Source organism: Lithobates pipiens, unplaced genomic scaffold (genome assembly GCF_037356315.1).
Source record: "Lithobates pipiens isolate NorthernLeopardFrog02 unplaced genomic scaffold, aLitPip1_a1.2 Scaffold_10, whole genome shotgun sequence".
In the NCBI taxonomy this organism is placed as follows: Eukaryota; Metazoa; Chordata; class Amphibia; order Anura; family Ranidae; genus Lithobates; species Lithobates pipiens.
Genome location: NW_027507686.1, coordinates 72,050,254 through 72,072,715, shown reverse-complemented (window position 1 = coordinate 72,072,715; position 22,462 = coordinate 72,050,254). Strand labels below are relative to the sequence as shown.

Genomic DNA, 22,462 nt, shown 5'->3' with positions numbered 1-22,462 from the left:
TCCCGGAATACACAGCGGAACAAACGCGCCCACTGAGAGAGAGAGATTGGTACCCAATGCATCCAACGAGACTGCGTTCTAATGCCTCTCACAGGTGCAAACCCCAATTATGACCAGGCAGAACCTTGATACAGCCCAGCCAAACTGATGCCAAACCATAATTTCACACAACCTCAAGACTCAACTATAGTCTTGGGAAAAAACTAAATTTACATACATAGCGCATACTCATCAAGAGTACCGGCGCTACAATACAACCCCCAATTCCAAAAAGTTGGGAAAATCTACATAAAAACAGAATGCAATGATTTGCAAATCTCATAAACTCATATTTTATTCACAATAGAAAATAGAAAACATATCAATATTGTTTAAACTGAGAAAATGTACTATGTAATAAGGCAATTTGTAACCAACCACCCCAACCCCGGTCCTTGATCGATTGCAAATCCCCCCTGTTGCTCGATCGCCGATTTGCTCGCCCGTCGCCCGCCAGGCCCCCCGCCAGTCTTGCACTTACCCCATTCAGGTCGTGGCTTCGGCAGCTTCCAACATCCAATCAAGACTTAGGACTCAAGGCCAATCGGGTCTTAGGACTCCTGGTCAATTGGGTCTCAGGACCCGCTTCCTCATTGGCCGGGAGGAGAAACAGGAAAACATTAGCGAATATTATTTCGCTATTGTCACACAACTGGGTGGGCTCTGGCCGCAGTGCTCTGCACCCCGAACCCACCCTTTTTGAAGCAGTTAGAGCCTCAGGCTCTCATTATGTGCTTCAAAAAAAACAAAAAACATTGAAACCCATGCGTCCAGCACCCTGCGTGTAGATTAGGGGCCGGGCGCATGGATTAGAGGGGGGGCCGATATGGGGGCCAATAAATCCAGCATCTATAAATTGGGAGTAAACCCCCTTAGCATCGATTCCCTGTGGCTCCGCCAAGTTTGTAAATTCTTTAACTGATTTGTTTTTGTACAAATAAATATTAAGGGCCTGTTTGCACCATGTACGGTCACCTGTATTTTTCCTTGTGGATAAACGCAGGTAACTGCAATAACACATTGAAAACAATAGTTTTCTATGTACAATGTTCACACCAGAATGTGTTGTTTCTCTGCGTTACAGAGCTGCGCCATATTATTCAACATGTTTGCATAGTAGAGCACCTCACTGGATGGCCCTGCCTGTCACCACACAGCATTCACAGTGCACCGCACTGCTGGACAGTGACACAAACAAAGTGTCACTTTGTACATTTCATATGTTTACATACAAAAAAAAGGGAGCTGTCTGATGCAATAAAATACGCATCACACCACCCTCTACCACATGTAACTTCAGTCCAAATCGGCTGCTGCCTGCATGCTAAACTTCTGTTTAGCGTGCAGGTAAGTGTGAGTGATATAGCATTTGATATAGCATGAATGTCATTGGTTACTCATGTGCAAGGGTAGGTGGAGTGTGGTGGTCATAATATCCTCCATGTTTCCATCTTCATTGGGCGCCGAGCAAGGGTCACATGAGAGGCCTACCCCGGGGTGGATTCTTCTGGGCGTATCACCTCTGCCTCACTGCCAGTTACAATATGGAGTCTTGCCATGCACCTAGTGTGGACATTGGCTTTTCAGACTCTGGCAATACAGCAGCGTGAAAACCAACAGGTATTTCCAAGGTTTTCCTCCCCCCTTGGACTCGAACCTCCCTCCTTTTATAACACACAGAACTAGTGGGTTGGACCCAGTGAAGCTTCTCAAAAGAAAAACAGGGAACACCATTAGCTCTCAACTTCTCAGCTGGAGCAGCGTTACCTATTACCTGTCTACACATGGATTTTCTAAGGAGAGAACACACAGTTAGGTCCTTTCTTACTGTCTCTCTCTAGCTCAGGGGTCTCAAACAGGCGGCCCTCCAGCTGTTGCAAAACTACAAGTCCCATCATGCCTCTGCCTGCGGGAGTCATGCTTGTAACTGTCAGCCTTGCAATGCCTCATGGGACTTGTAGTTTTGCAACAGCTGGAGGGCCGCCAGTTTGAGATCCCCTGCTTTAGCTAAAAATCTGTGCAGAATTATACAGAGTAAGACCAGAGAGTGGAGGAAGGTAGTGAATCACTTCTTAGTGTGTAATCAGAGCTTCAGCCATTGAGGTCTGTAAACAATAGGCTTGTTGCAGCAAAGTAGTTAACTTAATATACATGGAAGAGGGGAAATTGCTGGAAGGAAATTAGAAATATAAAATACTACAGTATAGTATTTCATATTTACTTAGTTACACAATAAAAAATATGGTTGTAAACATTTATATTTTTAAACCCTAAAAGAATAAAGTATATACAAATACAATAGAAGGGCCACAAGGGATTAAATTACAAAACATTTGGAAGGTAAAAGAGTACCTATATTCATGTTTCATTTGTGTATAGTTGTTTAGCTAATACTGCTCTTTAAATAAAAGCCTTTTATATCTGTAGTGTACAAACGAACCAGTTCTATGTGTGGCCTTCAATCCAGTGGACAGCAATTATATTGTCACCGTGGGCAAGTCTCATGTACACTTCTGGACCTGGAGTGGGACATCGCTTACAAAGAAACAGGGGATTTTTGGGGTATGTGCTTCGGTTTATTCCATTTCCAACGTCTCCTCTTAATAAGGCATTTTGCTTTTTTTCTCACTTTTATATTATTATATCTACTTATGATTGTCTTACTGTCTCTGTTGATTCTTTGCCCCATTTAGAAGTATAAGAAGCCTCGTTATGTGCAGTGTTTACTATTTGATCGAACTGGGGATGTTCTCACCGGAGATTCAGAGGGACAGATACTGACCTGGGGAAGAAGTGCAGCAGATACAAGAACTTTAGGAAAAGGTGCAAAAGGTGAGATCTGATACATACTGTATCTATAAATATCTATCTATCTGTATATATATATATATATATATATATATATATAGATATATATAGATATATATATATATATATATATATATATATATATATATCTATATAGATATATATATATATCTATATATATATATATATAGATATATATATATATATATAAAGTATCTCACAAAAGTGAGTAAACCCCTCATATTTTTGTAAATATTTTATTATATCTTTTCTTGTGACAACACAGAAGAAATTACACTTTGCTATGTAAAGCAGTGAGTGTACAGCTTGTATAACTGTCAATTTGTTGTCTTCTCAAAATAACTCAACACAGCCATTAATGTCTAAACCGCTGGCAACAAAAGTAAGTACACCCCTAAGGAAAAATGTCCAAAGTGCCCATATTTTGTGTGAACACCATCAGGGCCGTCTTTAATTTTGATTGGGCCCTGGGCAAACATTTTCTTGGGGGCCCCCGCCTCCATTCTGAGACATACAAAAAATAGCAGGTAGACTCAAAATCTGTTAACTGCAGCAGATCACGCAGTGATTGCAATTGTTTGCCAGAGGTTAGAGCCTATCCTTACTGCTCGCTGGCTGGTTGCTAGAGGTTACAACACATAATTTCTGCTTGCCGATTGGTTGCTAAAGGTTAATGCACATCATTACCATTTACTGATTGGCTGCTAGAGATTAAAGCAGATCACTACTGTTCGCTGATTGGTTGCTACAGGTTAATGCACATCATTACCTGTCACTGAGCAGTGGAGCAATCCTAAATAATTGAGCAAGTAAAGGGGCACATTAATACACATACTACAGGAGAGTGTCAGAGAGTGCAGACATACTACAGGAGAGGTTCAAAGACTGCAGACATACTACAGGAGACAATCAGAGACTGTGGACATACTGCAGGAGACAATCAGAGACTGCGGACATACTGCAGGAGACAATCAGAGACTGCAGACATACTGCAGGAGACAATCAGAGACTGGGGACATACTGCAGGATACAATCAAAGACTGCGGACATACTGCAGGAGACAATAAGAGACTGGGGACATACTGCAGGAGAAAATAAGAGACTGGGGACATACTGCAGGAGACAATAAGAGACTGCGGACATACTGCAGGAGACAATCAGAGACTGCGGACATACTGCAGGAGATAATCAAAGACTGTGGACATACTGCAGGAGACAATCAGAGACTGGGGACATACTGCAGGATACAATGAAAGACTGCAGACATACTGCAGGAGACAATAAGAGACTGGGGACATACTGCAGGAGACAATCAAAGACTGGGGACATACTGCAGGAGACAATCAAAGACTGGGGACATACTGCAGGAGACAATAAGAGACTGCGGACATACTGCAGGAGACAATCAGAGACTGTGGACATACTGCAGGAGATAATCAAAGACTGCGGACATACTGCAGGAGACAATCAGAGACTGGGGACATACTACAGGATACAATGAAAGACTGCAGACATACTGCAGGAGACAATAAGAGACTGGGGACATACTGCAGGAGACAATAAGAGACTGGGGACATACTGCAGGAGACAATAAGAGACTGCGGACATACTGCAGGAGACAATAAGAGACTGGGGACATACTGCAGGAGACAAGAAGAGACTGCGGACATACTGCAGGAGACAATCAGAGACTGCAGACATACTGCAGGAGACAATCAGAGACTGCGGACATACTGCAGGAGACAATGAAAGACTGCGGACATACTGCAGGAAACAATCCGAGACTGCGGACATACTGCAGGAGAAAATCAGAGACTGCGGACATACTGCAGGAGACAATCAAAGACTGCGGACATACTGCAGGAGACAATCAAAGACTGCGGACAAACAGCAGGAGACAATCAAAGACTGCGGACATACTGCAGGAGACAATTAGAGACTGCGGACATACTGCAGGAGACAATCAAAGACTGCGGACATACTGCAGGAGACAATCAGAGACTGCGTACATGCTACAGGTGATGGTCAGAGAACTTTCAGCACAGCTTGACAGTTGAATAACACAGCTCGGGGTTTAAGCAGTCAGGCATTTTATGGGTGCAAGGACATACCTGGGCAGCCAAACACACTACATACATTTAGAGGTATGTGGGCGGGGCTTCCATCCTCTGATCTCACTACAACAGCCGGGAGCTCCACTGATGCTTTGTAGGGGGGCCCCGTTACCCGTGAATTGGGGCCCCGATGAAGGTTTTGCAGAGTGCACAGAGGACACGGGAGGCTGTATTCCCGCGTTAGCCAGCTGAGAGGGGGCGGGGCCGGGAACTCCACTGACGCACTGACCCCGCCCCCGTGCAGCCTGTATGCTTGGAACAGAGCGGCTGTAGTGAGAGCCAGTGATCGGAGTGGGAGCGTCAGTGGAGCTCCCGGCCCTGCCCCCTCTATACTGGCTGGGGAATACAGAGGTCCGGGGGCGGGGCCGGGAGCTCCACTGACGCTCCCACTCCGATCACTGGCTCTCACTACAGCCGCTCTGTTCCGAGCATACAGGCTGCATGGGGGCGGGGTCAGAGTGTCAGTGGAGCTCCCGCCCCCCCCCCCCCCCTTTGCTGGCTAGCACGGGAATACAGCCTCCCGTCCCGTGTCCTCTGTGCACTCTGCAAAACTTTCATTGGGGCCACAATTCGCGGGTAGCAGTGCGGGCCCCCCTACAAACATTGGGCCCAGGGCAGGTGCCCCGTTTGCCCTATGCTAAAGACGGCCCTGAACACCATTATTTTCCAGCACTGCCTTAACCCTCTTAGGCATGGAGTTCACCAGAGCTTCACAGGTTGCCACTGGAGTCCTCTTGCACTTCTCCATGATGACATCACGGAGCTGGTGGATGTTAGAGACCTTGCTCTCCTCCACCTTCCGTTTGAGGATGCCCCACAGATGTTCAATAGGATTTAGGTTTGGAGACATGCTTGGCCAGTCCATCACCTTTACCATCAGCTTCTTTAGCAAGGCAGTGGTCGTCTTGGAGGTGTGTTTGGGGTCGTTATCATGTTGAAATACTGTTCTGTGGTCCAGTCTCCGAAGGGAGTGGATCATGCTCTGCTTCAGTATGTCACAGTACATGCTGCTATTCCATCAATGAACTATAGCTCCCCAGTGCTGGCAGCACCCATGCAGCCCCAGACCATGACACTCTCACTACCATGCTTGACTGGAGGCAAGACACACTTGTCTTTGTACTCCTCACCTGGTTGCTGCCACACATGCTTGACACCATCTGAACCAAATAAGTTTATCTTGGTCTCATCAGACCACAGGACATGGTTCCAGTAATCCATGTCCTTAGTCTGCTTGTCTTCAGCAAACTGTTAGTGGGCTTTCTTGTGCATCATCTTTAGAAGAGGCTTCCTTCTGGGACGACAGCTATGCAGACCAATCAGTGTGCGGCGTATGGTCTGAGCACTAACAGGCTGACCCCCCCACCCCTTCAACCTCTACAATGCTGGCAACACTCGTATGTCTATTTCCCAAAGACATCCTGTGGATATGATGCTGAGCATGTGCACTCAACTTCTTTGGTCGACCATGGTGAAGGATGTTCTGAGTGGAACCTGTCCTGTTAAACCGCTGTATGGTCTTGGCCACCATGCTGCAGCTCAGTTTTAGGGTCTTGGCAATCTTCTTATAGCCTAGGCCATCCTTATGTAGAGCAACAATTCTTTATTTCAGATCCTCAGAGAGTTCTTTGCCATGAGGTGCCATGTTGAATTTCCAGTGACCAGCATGAGAGAGTGAGAGCAATAACACCAAATTTAACACACCTGCTCCCCATTCAAACCTAACACTAACGAGTCACATGACACCTGGAGGGAAAATAGCTAATTGGGCCCAATTTGGTAATTTTCACTTAGGGATGTACTCACTTTTGTTGCCAGCGATTTAGACATTAGACATTAATGGCCGTGTGTTGAGTTATTTTGAGGGGGACAGCAAATTTACACTGTTATACAAGCTGTACACTCACTACTTTACATTGTAGCAAAGTGTAATTTCCTCGCTGTTACCATATGAAAAGATATAATAAAAAAAAATAATATATATATATATATATATATATATATATATATGTGTGTGTGTGTGTGTGTGTGTGTGTGTGTGTGTGTGTGTGTGTGTGTGTGTGTGTGTGTGTGTGTGAGGGGTGTACTCACTATTGTGAGATACTGTATATACTATATACTGCTTTGTTTTGGAACAGATAATAATACCCATTATTGGAAATTAGGGCTGGACTGGGACAAAAATTTCATCCAGGCCAACCCACTTTAATTAAAAAAAATGGCACCCCCCACACCCCCCCAAAAAATACACCCAACAAAATGCCCCGACTTCCATTATTGTATATCAGGAGAAGGTGAGAGAGAGAGGGAATGAGAGAGAGAGGGGGGTTGAGGGAAAGGGGGTGAGAGAGAGAGGAAGTGAGTGAGAGAGAGGGGGTTTGAGAAGCAGAGGGGGGCTGAGAGACAGAGGGGGGCTGAGAGACAGAGGGGGGCTGAGAGACAGAGGGGGGCTGAGAGACAGAGGGGGGCTGAGAGATGGGGGAGGACTGAGAGACAAGGGAGGGGCTGGGAGACAGAGGGAGGGGGGCTGAGAGACAGAGGGGGGGGGCTGAGACATGGGGGGGCTGTGAGACACGGGGGTCTGAGAGACAGAGGGTGGGTCTGAGAGATAGAGGGAGGGTCTGAGAGACAAAGAGGGGGGTCTGAGAGAAAGAGCGGGGCTGAAAGAAAGAGGGGAGGGCTGAAATAAACCACATAGCAAAGTCCCTATCTGCACTTCATCCTCTTCTCCCCCCGCATGCTCTGTGTGCAGGCAGGTATGTGTAGGATGCCGGGTACCTGATGGCCAGCAGTGGCAGCACTGAGTCTCCCACTTGATCTGGGGGTGCTCTCACTGCTCTGCTCCGTCCAGCGGCTCCTTGGCAGCCTCCGCCTGCCCTCTTTCTCCGGGCCCCCAGTCAGTCTGTCCTCCAGCCCGGGCCGCATTGTTCTGGGAGCAGAGAGGAAGTGGAGGAATCAAGGTTCTGGGAGCGCCAGGGTGGTCACGCCTGCTTCTGTTCGCCTCTTCGGTGGTCAGGGAGCGGGTGGAGCTCTTCTCCCTCCTGGGCTCTCACATCCAACTGCCCTCCTCGCTTGCTACCTTCCCCTAAAACCCCACCGCTGTTTGCTGCCACGCTCCTGCTAATGCCGAACTCTGTATAAAAACTGGCCCACTGAGCCATTGGCCCTCTGGGAAACTCCCGGTAGTCCTGATGGCTCGTACATGCCTGTTGGAGATTCCCATCATTGTATTTAAACCTTTTACTACGAGGAGTTTAAAATATAGCTTACAGGAACCTTTTTTGCAATGAACTGAGGTTTAAGAAATTATAAATACTGTTTATTGTAGGTTAGATCTTTTTAGAAAGCAAACAACATTTAGTGAATTGTGAAATCGGTACTGTGAGTTTTATTGATGTGTTAAGGTCATAGCAGTGAAAGTGTTATTACACTTACCGGTATTATTATTTGGCATAAGATGGTCAATATTGGATTCCCCAGGATGTAAAATGTACTTACTACTTTGACAAAATACGAAGCAGAGTTTCTCCATTCCACATGGCCCTATATTGCCCATGAGCTGCAGAGTGAAATCTAGTACTGGAGTTCCTCCAGATGGAAATAACAATGAGTGTATTGTATGTCTGGAAGAGAAGCCATCTTTATAATTACTAGTGGAGGGTGGGAGTCTGAAGAAGTGGATATACTTTAATAAACATTTACAATCTACCTGGAACAAGTATGTGGCAAATAAAGTCAGAAAGTCAGGACTGCAGATCTGGTGTACCTGTCCTGGATTTGAGAGTCATATGGCATTAAAGCCAAAGGACAAGCATGATTGCCAAACAAACATAATTTTCCAAGTAGGCCAGCAATGAACATATCTGCATTGTAGGGATACTTTCAGTACCTGTAAGGTTAGTATCCAGTTTTAGAGGTTAAGTTAATATAAGCTTTAGGATAGGGAGAGAATTTGGTTAAGCACTTGCCGCCCGCCCTATAGGCAATTGACGGTGGCAAAGTGGTTGCATAATCTTGATCGGACGTCATATGACGTGATCAGGATTATGAGCCGCTGCGTACCCCCGGGGGCGCGCATTGCGGCGATCGTTGCTGCGGGGTGTCAGTCTGACACCCGGCAACTACGATCTCGGTAAAGAGTCTCCGATGGAGACTCTTTACCACGTGATCAGCCGTGTCCAATCACGGCTGATCACAGTGTAAAGAGGAAGAGCCGGTGATCGGCTTTTCCTCACTCGCGTCTGTCAGACGCGAGTAGAGGAGAGCCGATCGGCTGCTCCTCTGACAGGGGGGGTCTGTGCTGATCGATTATCAGCACAGCCCAACCGAGGATGCCCACACTGGACCACCAGGGACGCCACCAGACCACCAGGGATGCCCAGCAAAAGGTAATTTTCGGGGATTCCCTCTCACTTCCTGCTTTGGCTATGGGACAGGAAGTGAAGGGAAATCTCCTCGATGGGACACAGATGGCAAAAAAAAACTGTCAGGGGCTATAACGTTTAACCATAGTTCTACTTTAAGCGTTGGTTAAACTCTAAAGATTAAAGGATACTTAACCCAAAATAATGTGATATATTGCAGCTTGACGGTCCTTAGATGAGGTTGCTACATTCCTTTTCATTTTCCAGGCTAACAATATTTTCTGCAAGTACAAAAAATACCCGTTGGTCATGCCAAAAATGCAGTGTCCTTGTCATTTCCTGTGAGCTGATCTGAAATGTTACCTTTCTTATGTAAACTACTTATCCCCAACCCCCTATGTAATAGAGATGAAAACAGGGCGACATGCTTGAAGTCCAGCCTGGGTGACAACCATGACTTCCTTCATAGATACAGTTTGAGTGAGCATAGCCAAGCACGTCCTGGAAGTGTGTTATTTGCAGGATCACGCAGAGACAATAAAGTAAAAAAAAAGCCAGAAAAAGGAAAACCAATGCAGTCACCAAACATAAGGGCTGTTAACCTGCAATAAATTGTTTGTTTTTGGGTTTAGGTGCACTTTAGGCTTTAGGATTAGGTCAAAGATAATGCTAGAGGTTAGAATAAAAGATTGATTTAAGTACAAGGATCTGGTTAAAGTGTAGGTCTAGCCAAAAACATTTTTTCTAGTTTTTACAGTGTTTTCCTTATTGGCTGTTGGATAGAATGTGGTCACAGAACAGGAAGTAAGGTTAGATCTTTGGAACAGAGTCCTGGGTAGCACTAAAACCGTACAGTGTTCACACAAATAGATTATAAATGTACACTTTAAATCTCAATTTCAGGATGAATTTAGGGGTTCAAGTGCATCTAGGGACCAAAGTAGTTTTTTTATTTTGATTAGGGTACAGCTAGACAGTTGTAAGTGTAAACAGGCAAACCAATAGGAAGTTTTTCCTCAACCTGTAAATCTAGTGAAAACTGAAACATTTTGGATTTCCCATCACTATCTATCTGGTGACGATGGCAACTAAGACATTCAGAGGGAGTAAATCTCCCCAATGGGAACCAGACTGCAGTAAAGACCTGACATGGGCTAAATTCCCCATTCTATCTGAAATACAAGTTTGGCTTTAAATTGAATTATTAGGGGAAAAAAGTTAAAGTTTAATTTTGATGTTAGACGGAATCATTTCATCGGATATTCCGATCGTGTGTGGGCTTCAGTGGACTTTTTTTCCCCAAAATTCTGACGGACCTAGAGATAGAACATGTTTTAAATCTTTCAGACGGAATCAATTCCTATCGGGAATACCATTCCTCTGTATGCTGTTCCGAAGCACCAAAAACGACGCAAGGGCAGCTATTGGCTACTGGCTATTGAACTTCATTTTTCTAGTCCCGTTCTAAATGATCAAACTTTGGTATGTAGGCAAGTCCGTTTCAGCGGAACTCCATCACAAAAACCATCAGAGTTTATTCTGACGGAAAAAACAGTCGTGTGTACGCGGCATAAGTGTTAAGGTGAAGGTCAGTGTGATGTTGTTAAAGTGTATCTAAACCTAAGAAGAGAAATCTAATATATTGCAGCTTACCAGTCCTTAAATGTGGTGCCTGCATTAGTTTTATTTTTTTTTAAATAATTTTCTTTATTTTAATCTGGGATCCTGGCAGAAACACAATTCCTGTTTTAAGGTGACAACAATAACTGTTTTGTATCTGCAGAGTTGTGTTGTCACCCTAGGACTTTAAATATGTTAGGACTGTAGGGCAGCTCCTTCTTTCTTCTCTGTAACAAAGCATTTAGAGAATCTTTTGAATGAATGCAAAGCGTTCTCTGATTGGAGAAGGAGAGGTGAGGTGGTGACATCACACTCTTCACCTTGTCTAATCAGAGATCACTTTACATTCATTCAGGAAAAGCAAAGCATTCTTTGAAAGGCACCCGTGATGAGCGGCTAACCTCCTGTATTGAGAATGCATAAGGCCGGCTGCTCTGCATGTGATTCAGAAGCAAGTGGGGATCATTGGAGTCGTGGTGTCTACTTCAGTGATTTCCAGCTTCCAGCAGCATTGGCCAGGTATGTTAAATATGTAGTTACAAGCTTGTAGTCCAAGCTGGACTTCTTTAACAAAACACTTTAATTTGTATATCTAGGGGACCAAAAGGGAGCACATGAAGAAAGCTATTTTGTAGGGCTTACATAGACATTAAAGAGGAAGTAAACCCTGATGAGTTTACTTCCTCTTTCATTCCCTGCAAAGGTAAAGCATAATGGACTACTATGCATTGCATAGTAGTCCATTATGTTCACTTACCTGACACAGGAGCCAGCGAAGTCACCGCTGTCCCCTGTAGTCCGGCACATCCATCTTCTCGTGGGTTTCGCTGCTCCGCCGCTGTCATTCGGCGAAGTCGCAATGACGTCACTCCCGCGCATGCGCACGGGAGCCGCCACTCGCGACATATCGCCATTGACCGCGGCACACTCAGTGCGCCTGTGTGCCACTGTTTATGGCGCATGCGCCGTAGACAGCGGTGCCTGTCTTTCGGCAAATATCTCCTAGACCTACATGGTATATTTCTTGGACCTACAGGTAAGCCTTAATCTAGGCTTACCTGCAGGTCAAAGTTGGTTGTAAGGGTTTACAACCACTCTAAAGTCATATGAAGAGTTAAAGTGGTTGTAAACCCTTACAGACCACTTTGACCTACAGGTAAGCCTAGATTAAGGACTACCTGTAGGTCCAAGAAATATCTCCATAACCTAACCTACAGTCACAGCGCCGGAGCCGCGATACCCGGAAGTCACTTCGGGTGTCATGGCGGCTACAGAGGAGGTGGCCGAGGACCACTGCGGGGGCTTCGATCTCAGGTAAGTAATTCATAATGAGCTAGTATGCTATACATACTAGCTCATTATGCCTTTGCCTTGCAAGGTGCAATGTTTTTAATTTTTTTTAATTGACTTTACTTCCTCTTTAAGGATAAGTTTTACATTATGAGTGTGATGGTATCCATTTTTATTTACATTTTATCTTTTATGCAAAACTTAGGTGGATTGAGCAGTACTAGATCTCAGTTATAGATATTTTGTTTTTAATAAGAGTTGGAAAGTTAGAACTTGAAATAACCCAGATATGACCGAGGAGAGGTTTTTCCTGTTTCTCCCACTGGCAGCAGATAGCAATTTTATTTCATCCTTTTGGATTTAATGAAAAACAAGAGCATAATCCAAAATCCCCAAATAATTAAGCTAATCGTGAAACCCATGAGTGTAAAAAACTTAGTTTCTGCTCAGCTTGAAACATAAATATATAATATTATAATTAAAGGAAGCATTTAATCACAGTAGTATTCTTTGGAAATATAGCTTTACAGCCAAATTGTGACACACACTTCCTTTCCCTTCCCTGCTCACTGCCAATCCCACAAATACAAGTGTGTTATGCCTCGTACATGTTCGATGGGAGATTTTTGTCAGATATTCCAACTGTGTCTAAGATCCATCGGACAGAGATCTGGATCTCAAATTTTCCGACAACAAAATCTGTTGTCGGAAATTCCGATCGTGTGTACACAATTCCTACGCACAAAGTTCCACGCATGCTCAGAATCAAGCAGAAGAGCTGCACTGGCTATTGAACTTAATTTTTCTCGGATCGTCATATGTGTTGTACTTCACCGCGTTCTTGACGTTCGCAGGACGTTCGTTGGGCGTTTCCGACCAACTTTGTGTGAACGTGTGTATGCAAGACAAGTTTGAGCCAACATCTGTTGCAAAAAATCCATGGATTTTGTTGTCGGAATGTCCGATCAATGTTCGATCGAGTGTACGAGGCATAAAAGTAACAAAATAGACACAAAGCTAAAACAAATCCTTTCTTATTAATGCAGTTCCACAACCTGTATGTAAAGTATAAAACAAGTTTCCTGGGATGTTCAAATTTGCTGTAAAGTTACAAACAACAGCAATTGGCCAAATACTATATTTGGCACGCAGATACAGTTCTTTAAAAGACAATTGCAAAGGCTGGATTCACATCTGTGTGTTGTGGTAACGCACAGTAAAATACATGTTTATTGATCACTACTGCTATACACATTAAATTGGATGTAAACCTTTGAAATTAAAAATGAACAAAGCACAACCTCCCTATAGTGTGTACGTGCCCTAATCCACAGTACCTTGTGTAGCGCCGGCTCCTGAAGAGCACGTGCTATGTTTTTATAAATTTAAGGTTACACCTGAACTGCAGTTTGGTTTGGGTAAAATTGTCTAAATTTGGACCTCAGCATCAGTCTGACTGGACTATGAGATGTTCAGCCTGGCCACAGGGGGCATTGTCTCTTCTGGCAGGCATGGAACTACAGTCTGGTTGGGTGCTTTAGGATTATCCTCTCTCTGAGCCCACCCAGTGGGAGTGGCGTTTTTGCTGTGCTTTCTGGGAGAGGGTACTTAAGATGCGGATGTCACGTGGTTCGGGGTTCGGGACCAGAAGGATGTGCTGACTTCATGGTCCTGGTCCTCCTGACCAGTCCCCAGAAAGGCTATGGCCTGGGGTGCGGATCCACCCAACTTATTGTCTCGGGGCTGGCGAGCCCAAGGCAGGGAAACTAAAGGAGGATTCTGAGGTGTTTGGGTCCTATCTCCAGTTTGGGAGAGACCCATTAGCTTCATAGCATTCCAGGGGAGGACTCTTCAGAAGAAGACCACGAACGGGTTGGTTTCTTAGCAAGAGCCTGGAAGGACTGAAGGATATCGCCAAGCTGGCTGAAAGATCCAGGTATCACACGAGTGTTCTACAAGCTTAGTTTTCCTACGTGTTCTACAACAACGCCTGTGGCAGAGACTTGTTCCTGAAGTTAAGCACCTTGTTGGCTGCTAGGCCTTGTGAGAGAGGGACTATCCAACCTGAGTGAACATCCAGTTGTGAATGGCTATTCTCTGGATGCAGTCAAAGTAAGCAAATTCTTCATTATTGACTTTGACACTAAAGCCGCGTACACACGGGTGGACTGTCTGGTCTACTTAGTCCGCCGAAACACATTTCAGCGGACAGTCCGCTCGTGTGTGGGCTTCAGCGGACTTTTTCAGCGTGCAGTCTGGCGGACTAAGTATTTCGGAATTTCCGTAATACAGTCCGTCGGACTCGCATTTCGGCGGACAATCCGCCCGTGTGTGTGCCAGTCCGCCGTACTTTTGAAATGAGCGGACTTTTCCCGCCCGGAGAAAAGTCCGCTCATTTAGAGCGGGTATCCAGGTAGGCGGGGCCCGCGAAGGAGACGTCGCTGGCCCCGCCGCCTGGTATGGACTTAAAGGGGACCCCCAACGCCGAAAAAAAACGGCGTGGGGGTCCTCCCCAAGTCCACAACAGACCCTTGTCCGAGCACGCTACCCGGCCGGCCAGGAAAGGGGGGCGAGCGAGCGCCCCCCCCCCCTCCTGAGCCGTACCAGGCCGCGTGCCCTCAACATGGGGGGGTGCCTTGGGGAAGGGGGGCCGCGCGGCCCCCCCACCCCAAAGCACCTTGTCCCCATGTTGATGAGGACAAGGGCCTCTTTCCGACAACCCTGGCCGTTGGTTGTCGGGGTCTGCGGGCGGGGGGCTTATCGGAATCCGGGAGCCCCCTTTAATAAGGGGGCCCCCGGATACCGGCCCCCCACCCTATGTGAATGAGTATGGGGTACAATGTACCCCTACCCATTCACCTGTGGAAAAAAAGTACAAAAAAAACACAACACAGGGTTAAAATATTTTATTGCACAGCTCCGGGGGTCTTCCGTCTTCGGGGGTCTTCTCGCCGGACTCCTCTGCTATCTTCTTGTAGCTCTTTTGCTAGCGGAGGAGTCCGGCTTTCTTCCTCGCCGCCGGCCTCTTCTCCCGCCTTCGGGGGTCTTGTCCCCCTCTTCGGTTCTTCTGCCGGGCCACCGCGCCTTCTTATAGCTCTTTTACAGGCGGTGGCACGGTCTTCTGTCGCCGCCGTTGCCGCCGCCTTCCGTTCTTCCTCTTCTTCTTCTTCTCCAGGAGATGTTGCCTCGACGATCTCTCCGGCCGGAATGCCAGGGACACACTGCGCGGCCACTTATATAGGGACAAGGGGCGGTGTCACATGGCTTTATGTCACATGGGTTGGTGTCACATGGTGACCCCGCCCCCTTACGATGTCATAGTCCCCATGTGACATCAACCCATGTGACCAACCCATGTGACATAAAGCCATGTGACACCGCCCCTTGTCCCTATATAAGTGGCCGCGCAGTGCGTCCCTGGCATTCCGGCCGGAGAGATAGTCGAGGCAACATCTCCTGGAGAAGAAGAAGAAGAAGAACGGAAGGCGGCGGCGACGGCGGCGACAGAAGACCGGGCCACCGCCTGTAAAAGAGCTATAAGAAGGCGCGGTGGCCCGGCAGAAGAACCAAAGAGGGGGACAAGACCCCCGAAGTCGGGAGAAGAGGCCGGCGGCGAGGAAGAAAGCCGGACTCCTCCACTAGCAAAAGAGCTACAAGAAGATAGCGGAGGAGTCCGGCGAGAAGACCCCCGAAGACGGAAGACCCCCGGAGCTGTGCAATAAAATATTTTAACCCTGTGTTGTGTTTTTTTGTACTTTTTTTCCACAGGTGAATGGGTAGGGGTACATTGTACCCCATACTCATTCACATAGGGTGGGGGGCTGGTATCCGGGGGCCCCCTTATTAAAGGGGGCTCCCGGATTCCGATAAGCCCCCCGCCCGCAGACCCCGACAACCAACGGCCAGGGTTGTCGGGAAGAGGCCCTTGTCCTCATCAACATGGGGACAAGGTGCTTTGGGGTGGGGGGGCCGCGTGGCCCCCCCTTCCCCAAGGCACCCCCCCATGTTGAGGGCATGCGGCCTGGTACGGCTCAGGAGGGGGGGCGCTTGCTCGCCCCCCTTTCCTGGCCGGCCGGGTAGCGTGCTCGGACAAGGGTCTGTTGTGGACTTGGGGGGGACCCCCACGCCGATTTTTTTCGGCGTTGGGGTTCCCCTTTAAGTCCATTCCAGGCGGCGGGGCCAGCAACGTCTCCTTCGCGGTCCCCGCCTACCTGGAGACGCGCTCGAAATGAGCGGACTTTCCTCCGCGTGTGTGGGTAAGTCCGTTCATTTCAAAAGTAGGGCGGATAGTACGGCGGACTTAGTACGCCGTATTAGTCTGCTCAAAAAGTGGTGTGTGTGGTCAAGTCCGTTCATTCGAAAGTATGACGGACTGTCCGTCGGATTGTCTGATGGACTAAGTTGGCCAGACAGTCCGCCCCGTGTGTACGCGGCTTAAGAGTACCTGAACTTTCTTCCTAACCCTCTGATCCCGATTTAAGAGACTGTTCATTGTTTACCCTTTTTGCAAATAAAATCCCTTTATGCGGATCTATCGTCAGTCTCTCAAGTTACTGGGCCATCTACCACGGGACACCCCTAGACGTGAATTGAGGAAAAGAAGGTAACGGTAAGCCCAATCAAATCAGCAACTCCTTCGGGGGTTTAGTGCTACACTTGTGTGGTTCCTCCCTGATCTCTCCTCTCTCTGCTATCTGCATGAATCACTTCTGACAGTGTAACTCAACCTCTGATGATGGTCATGCCCCTCCCTTTTCCCTCACCTCCCACAGCACACAGAAGGTGATTGAGGGCCTCAGATGTGCATGTTTTCCTATGACAGTGTGTAGAGGGGAGTGGGGAGATCAATTCCCTCCACTCAGGTCTCAGTTTACACAGAGCTCCCCTCACTATTCTGTGCAATGTGCGAGATCAGATCCCTACCCCCTGCCTTCTAGAGCTGAGAAAAAACCTTTGAGCTCTGTGTTCTAAGAAGAGGAGATATTAATGCAGATAAATAGGTACAACTTGTTTAGGACGATTTGTAAAATTCTCTGGGTATCACCTGATGCTAGTTACTTAACTGTATATACGGTGTACAACCGTTTTAAGGCTGGATTCACACTGTTCCATGTGTAATGTAGCGTACGTAGTATTGAGAATAGACCCATATACTTTTATTTTCACACTTAAAGTGGTGTTCCACCCAAAAAAAAATAAAAAATCATGAATGTGCCTAAAAATTTTTTTTTTGTTTTTACTCAGCTCTAAATGGCTGCTGCTAATGGGTCCCTTGTAGTCTGCCTGCTTCAGTGCCTGGGCTCTTGCCGTCACTTCCCCCGTGCGCAGGAAGGCCTCAGCTCTGCCCCCTCCCTCTTGTCAATCATCTGGGACACGTGACAGGTCCCAGATGATTGCACGGCCAATCATTGTGTGATGACAGGCTGTTGCCGGAAAATCTGACCGTTTGTACGCTACATCAGACAATTGTTGGCCAACTTTCCATGGACAAATGTTGGATGGCAGGTTTATAAATTTTCCACGGACAACAGTGTGTTGTTGGATTTTCAGAGCGTGTGTACACAAGTCCATCGGACAAAAGTCTAAAGTACAAACACGCATGCTCGGAATCAGTGCTCACCAAACACAACATTAACAGAAGGTGCATAAAGGGTGGCAGTAAAGAGATGAAAAACCACGTAGTACTTCACTACATTCGTGTTTGTTGGCTGACAATTGTGTGCCATTTGTATGCACGACAAGTTCCTGGCCAACGCCCTTCGGACAAAAGTCTGACGCCTTGTCTGCGGAAAATCCGATCATGTGTACGAGGCTTAAGATGCAGTGCAAAGATGTAGCTACATAGACAAAAAAATTGATTGTTACTTATAAAGCATCTTCTTGCAGAAAAATGCATGAGTTTTTCTACATGAAATGGATAAGTGTGAATAGGCTTTAAAGCATTTACTGTGCCACTCTATACCTTGTCAGTGTACCACAACACATAGAGATGAACCATCTGTGCACTATGGTACACTACATGCTGCAGATATGAAAATCTTTCATCTTAAACGTCTTAAAGGGCCATTTTTCTGTTGTCATTTTTTTCAAATGCCAATTTTTGTTTTGTTTTTATTGCATTTAAGTCCAAATATGAGATCTGAGGACTTTTTGACCCCAGATCTCATATTTAAGAGGACCTGTCATGTTTTTTTGTTTACATTCCTTGTAATAGGAATAAAAGTGACCCAATTTTTTTAAAAAATGTGAAAAAATAAATAAAGTCAAGTAAAACAAATAAGAACATTTTTTTTTTTTTAAAGCGCCCCGTCTCGTCGCACGCAGAAGGGAACGCATACTTGAGAAGCACCCGTATATGAAAACAGTGGTCGAACCATACATGTGAGGTATCGCCACAATCGTTAGAGCAAGAGCAATAATTCTAGCCTTGGACCTCCTCTGTAACTCAAATCATGCAACCTATAGAATTTTTTAAACGTTGCCTATGGAGATTTTTAAGGGTAAAAGTTTGACGCCATTCCATGAGCAGGGCGCAATTTTGAAGCGTGACATGTTGGGTATCAATGTACTCGGCGTAACATTATCTGTCACAATATAAAAAAAAATTTACTGTCTCATTTTTTCATTCAAAAAAGTGTATTTTTTCCAAAAAAAGTGCGCTTGTAAGACCGTTGAGCAAATACGGTGTGATAAAAAGTATCGCTTGCTGGGAATAGGAGAATAAAATCTATTTGGAGTGCAACCATCTCTAGCCAATTGTGCAGTGGTCATGTGAATCATGTTTATTTCTCTTTGCTGGACAGAGCCAATACTGAGAGTTTTCTTACTATATTTTTCATGTTAATTTTCTCCGCAGACACGTACCAAATACTACGTCACACGCGTGCCCATGATGGTAGTGTGTCTTCACTTACTGCTCTCAAAGGGGGATCTGTCCTCAGTTCAGGAGGAAAGGACAAACGCTTGGTGCTATGGAGTGACACGCTGACCCAACTTAAAGAATGTGAGGTAAGAAGGAAGAAAAAGGCGTGGGTAATATTATTCTATGGGGCACTCACCAGTCCAGTAATCCAGCGCTGTCTTAACCTGGGCAAGTTCTACATCAGTCTTTGGGCCACTAAAGCTGCCATCTTGGCCGTTGGAAGCCTGCTGTTACTTTCTGCTGTTTCACAGCCGACTCCCCACTGTGCGCTTGCAGATTGGTTCTGTAGCCTACTAAGATATGTGAAGTACCCCATTAGTTTGGGAGGGTGTGTGAACTTCTGCTTTTCTTACCTAGGAGAGAAAAGCAGACACAGAAGCAGTTACCCATCAGAAATAGGTACCCATAGGTGCCCAGGAAAAAAAACATTTCAATGATGGCAGAGGAGGGGGCAAGGAAAAAAAATACAACTGACATGTATGGGTTTTCTGTCAACATTGCGCATGCGCAGTAGCGCCAAATGCTGCCGAGAAATCCAACCCTCGTGTATGGGCTTTCTGTAGCTGTTTAAGGTGTGTGCGTGCACGCATGTGCAGTAGCAAGAACTCGGGATCTCCGACCGGAAATGTTGTGGTTGGAGTTCATGCCAGGTTGGACTTCCCATATCGCTCTAGTGTGAACCGATGTTTCGTCACATTTGGCTACCTGCTGGACTGTGCATGTGCAATGTCACCAAATGCGTTCCACCCCTGAGTCCAGGTTCAAGTCCCACCATCCAAGTGGACATAGAGTTAGATTATAATTATGCTGAGCAAAGCAAGGCCATGCCTGAAGCGCGGCGAGTGGCCCTGTGTTGAAACGCATATGGCAGCGTCACACATGCGCACTCCAGCTGGTAGCAAAATGTGATGGGTATCCGAATGTGATGTGACACTGGGACTAAAACCAGTGGGGAGTTAGCACTTGACAGCGCTTTTCATGGTGTAATCTCCCTTATTGTGTTTTTGTGACAGGTCACCTCAGCTGATATGTAACTGAAAAAACTGAAAGGCAATTAAGATTTCTAATCACGTTATCACAACAATAGGAAGGAGTTTTTTCAGTTACTTTATGGAAAGAGATGTCAAGTGAAACAATGAAAAAAGAAGAAAAGTATATGGTTCCAGCAGCAGCATAGCTTCACTTTTTAAATTGCATTATGTTCAATACAGTTGTTATTTGTATTTCAATGATGAACCAAATTAAGTTTGCTTTATGCTTTACATTTCAAGGTGTTCTAAAAATATGAGCATGATCTTATATAATGTATATGCAAATCTATACCTTGTGAAATTCACCTAGCACAATTAAAGTTGTATTCCAGGCAGATGTAAAAGGCATTAGATGTATTTTCTCAAATGCTGGCAGTGTTAGTACCTACATATGACTTGGTATCAGCCTCTTGCAAACCACTGTACAGCATTGCTTAAATTGGAAAAGGGAGAAGCAGCAAAAAGACAGTTAATTGTGCTGCAGTGCTTATGCGCTAACAGGGAAAATGCTGACAGTAGGAGAGAGCAGAGTGATTGGGAGATGAGCTGTTCTGCTGCTCCTTTTTCACTGTACAGTTACAGCCCAGGGGAGAGACATGACCTGTAATGCCGCGTACACACAATCAGATTATCTGGCGGACCAGAGTCCGCCAGACAATACGCCCGTGTGTGGGCTCCAGCGGACTTTTTCTTCCCAAAAGTCTGGCGGACTTAGAAAGAAGTCTCGACTCCAAATTGTCAGCTAGACTTGGCAGCCCGGTGGACAATCCACCCGTCTGTGTGCTAGTCCGCTGGACTTTTGAAATGAACGGACTTGCCCACACATGGAGTAAAGTCTGTTCATTTTGAACGTGGCTCCAGCTAGACGGGACTAGCGAAGGAAGTCAATGTTGCCGCCACCATCGGCAAGATTGACACCTCGCGAGCCCCGTTGCCTGTTACGGATTTAAAAGGGAACACTGGAAAAACGGCATGGAGGTCCCCCCAAAGTCTATACCAGACCCTTATCCGAGCATGAAGCCCAACCGGTCAGAAAAGGGGGTGGGGACGAGTGAGTGCCCCCCCCCCCTCCTGAGCCATACCAGGCCACGTGCCCTCAACATGGGGGGTGCTTTGGGGAAGGGGGGGCCCTGCGGACCCCCCACCCCAAAGCACCTTGTCCCCATGTTGGTGAGGACAAGGGCCTCCTCCTGACAACCCTGGCCATTGGCTGTCAGGGTCTGTGGACGGGTGACTTATCAGAATCCGGGAACCCCCTTTAATAAAGGGCCCCCATATTCCAGCCCCTCACCCTATGTGAATGAGTATGAGGTACGATGTACCCCTACCCATTCATCTGGGGGAAAAAAGTGTTAATAAAAAAACACAACACAGGTTTTTAAAATACTTTATTTAACAGCTCCGGGGGTCTTATTCCGTCTTCGGGGGTCTTCTCACCGGACTCTTCTGCTTTTTTACTAGCTCTTTTACTAGCGGAGGAGCCCGGATTTCTCCTTTGTCGCTACCACCATCGGGGGGTCTTCTTCCAACTTAGGGGGTCTTCTTCCGACTTCGGGGATCTTGTCCCGCTCTTCAGTTCTTCTTGCCGGGCCTCCACTTTCTTCTTCCTGCTCTTTTACTAGCGTTGGCCCGGTCTTGTCGCTGTCACCGCCACCTTCTGCTTCTGCTTCTTCTTCTTCCTTCTTCTTCTCTTCTTCTGATGTTGACACAACTCTCTCTCTGGCCGTAATGGCAGGGACACGTCGCACGGCGACTTATATAGGTACCTGGTGATGTCACCTGGTGACCCTACCCCCTATGATTTTACAGTCCCGCAGGGCCCCCCTTCCCCAAAGCACCCCCTATGTTGAGGGCATGCAGCCTGGTATGGCTCAGGAGGAAGGGCGCTCTCTCGCCCCCACCCCCTTTCCTTACTGGCCAGGCTGCGTGCTCGGATAAGGGTCTGGTATGGACTTTGGGGGCCCCCATGCCGTTTTTTTTGGTGTGGGGGTTCCCCTTTAAATCCATACCAGGGCTCGCGAGGTGTCAATCTCGCCGATGGATGCTGCAAAGTCTGGTGGATTGTGCGCAGGACAAAGTCCGCCGGATAGTCTGATCGTGTGTACGCGGCATTAGTGTTACTTAAAGCAAACTTTTTTTTCAACTTTCCATCTATTAAATCTTCTGCCCTTGTTGTTTTAACTTTGGATAGTTTTCTGCCAGTAAATACCTTGCAAAAGTTCTCTCTCTAACTCTTATGAGAGTTTACCAGGG

At 46.5% G+C, this 22,462-nt stretch overlaps 1 protein-coding gene across 2 annotated transcripts in view; it reads left to right on the top strand.

Annotated features, from left to right (window-relative positions):
• Positions 1–22,462, top strand: part of EML3 (EMAP like 3) — a 194,898-nt gene that overhangs the window by 105,710 nt on the left and 66,726 nt on the right. For both annotated transcript variants that reach the window (XM_077455852.1, XM_077455850.1), the window contains 3 exons: positions 2,467–2,601; positions 2,733–2,871; positions 19,113–19,264. In XM_077455852.1, coding sequence (XP_077311978.1) covers positions 2,467–2,601; positions 2,733–2,871; positions 19,113–19,264 — 426 coding nt within the window. The remainder of the gene's footprint in view (positions 1–2,466; positions 2,602–2,732; positions 2,872–19,112; positions 19,265–22,462) is intronic.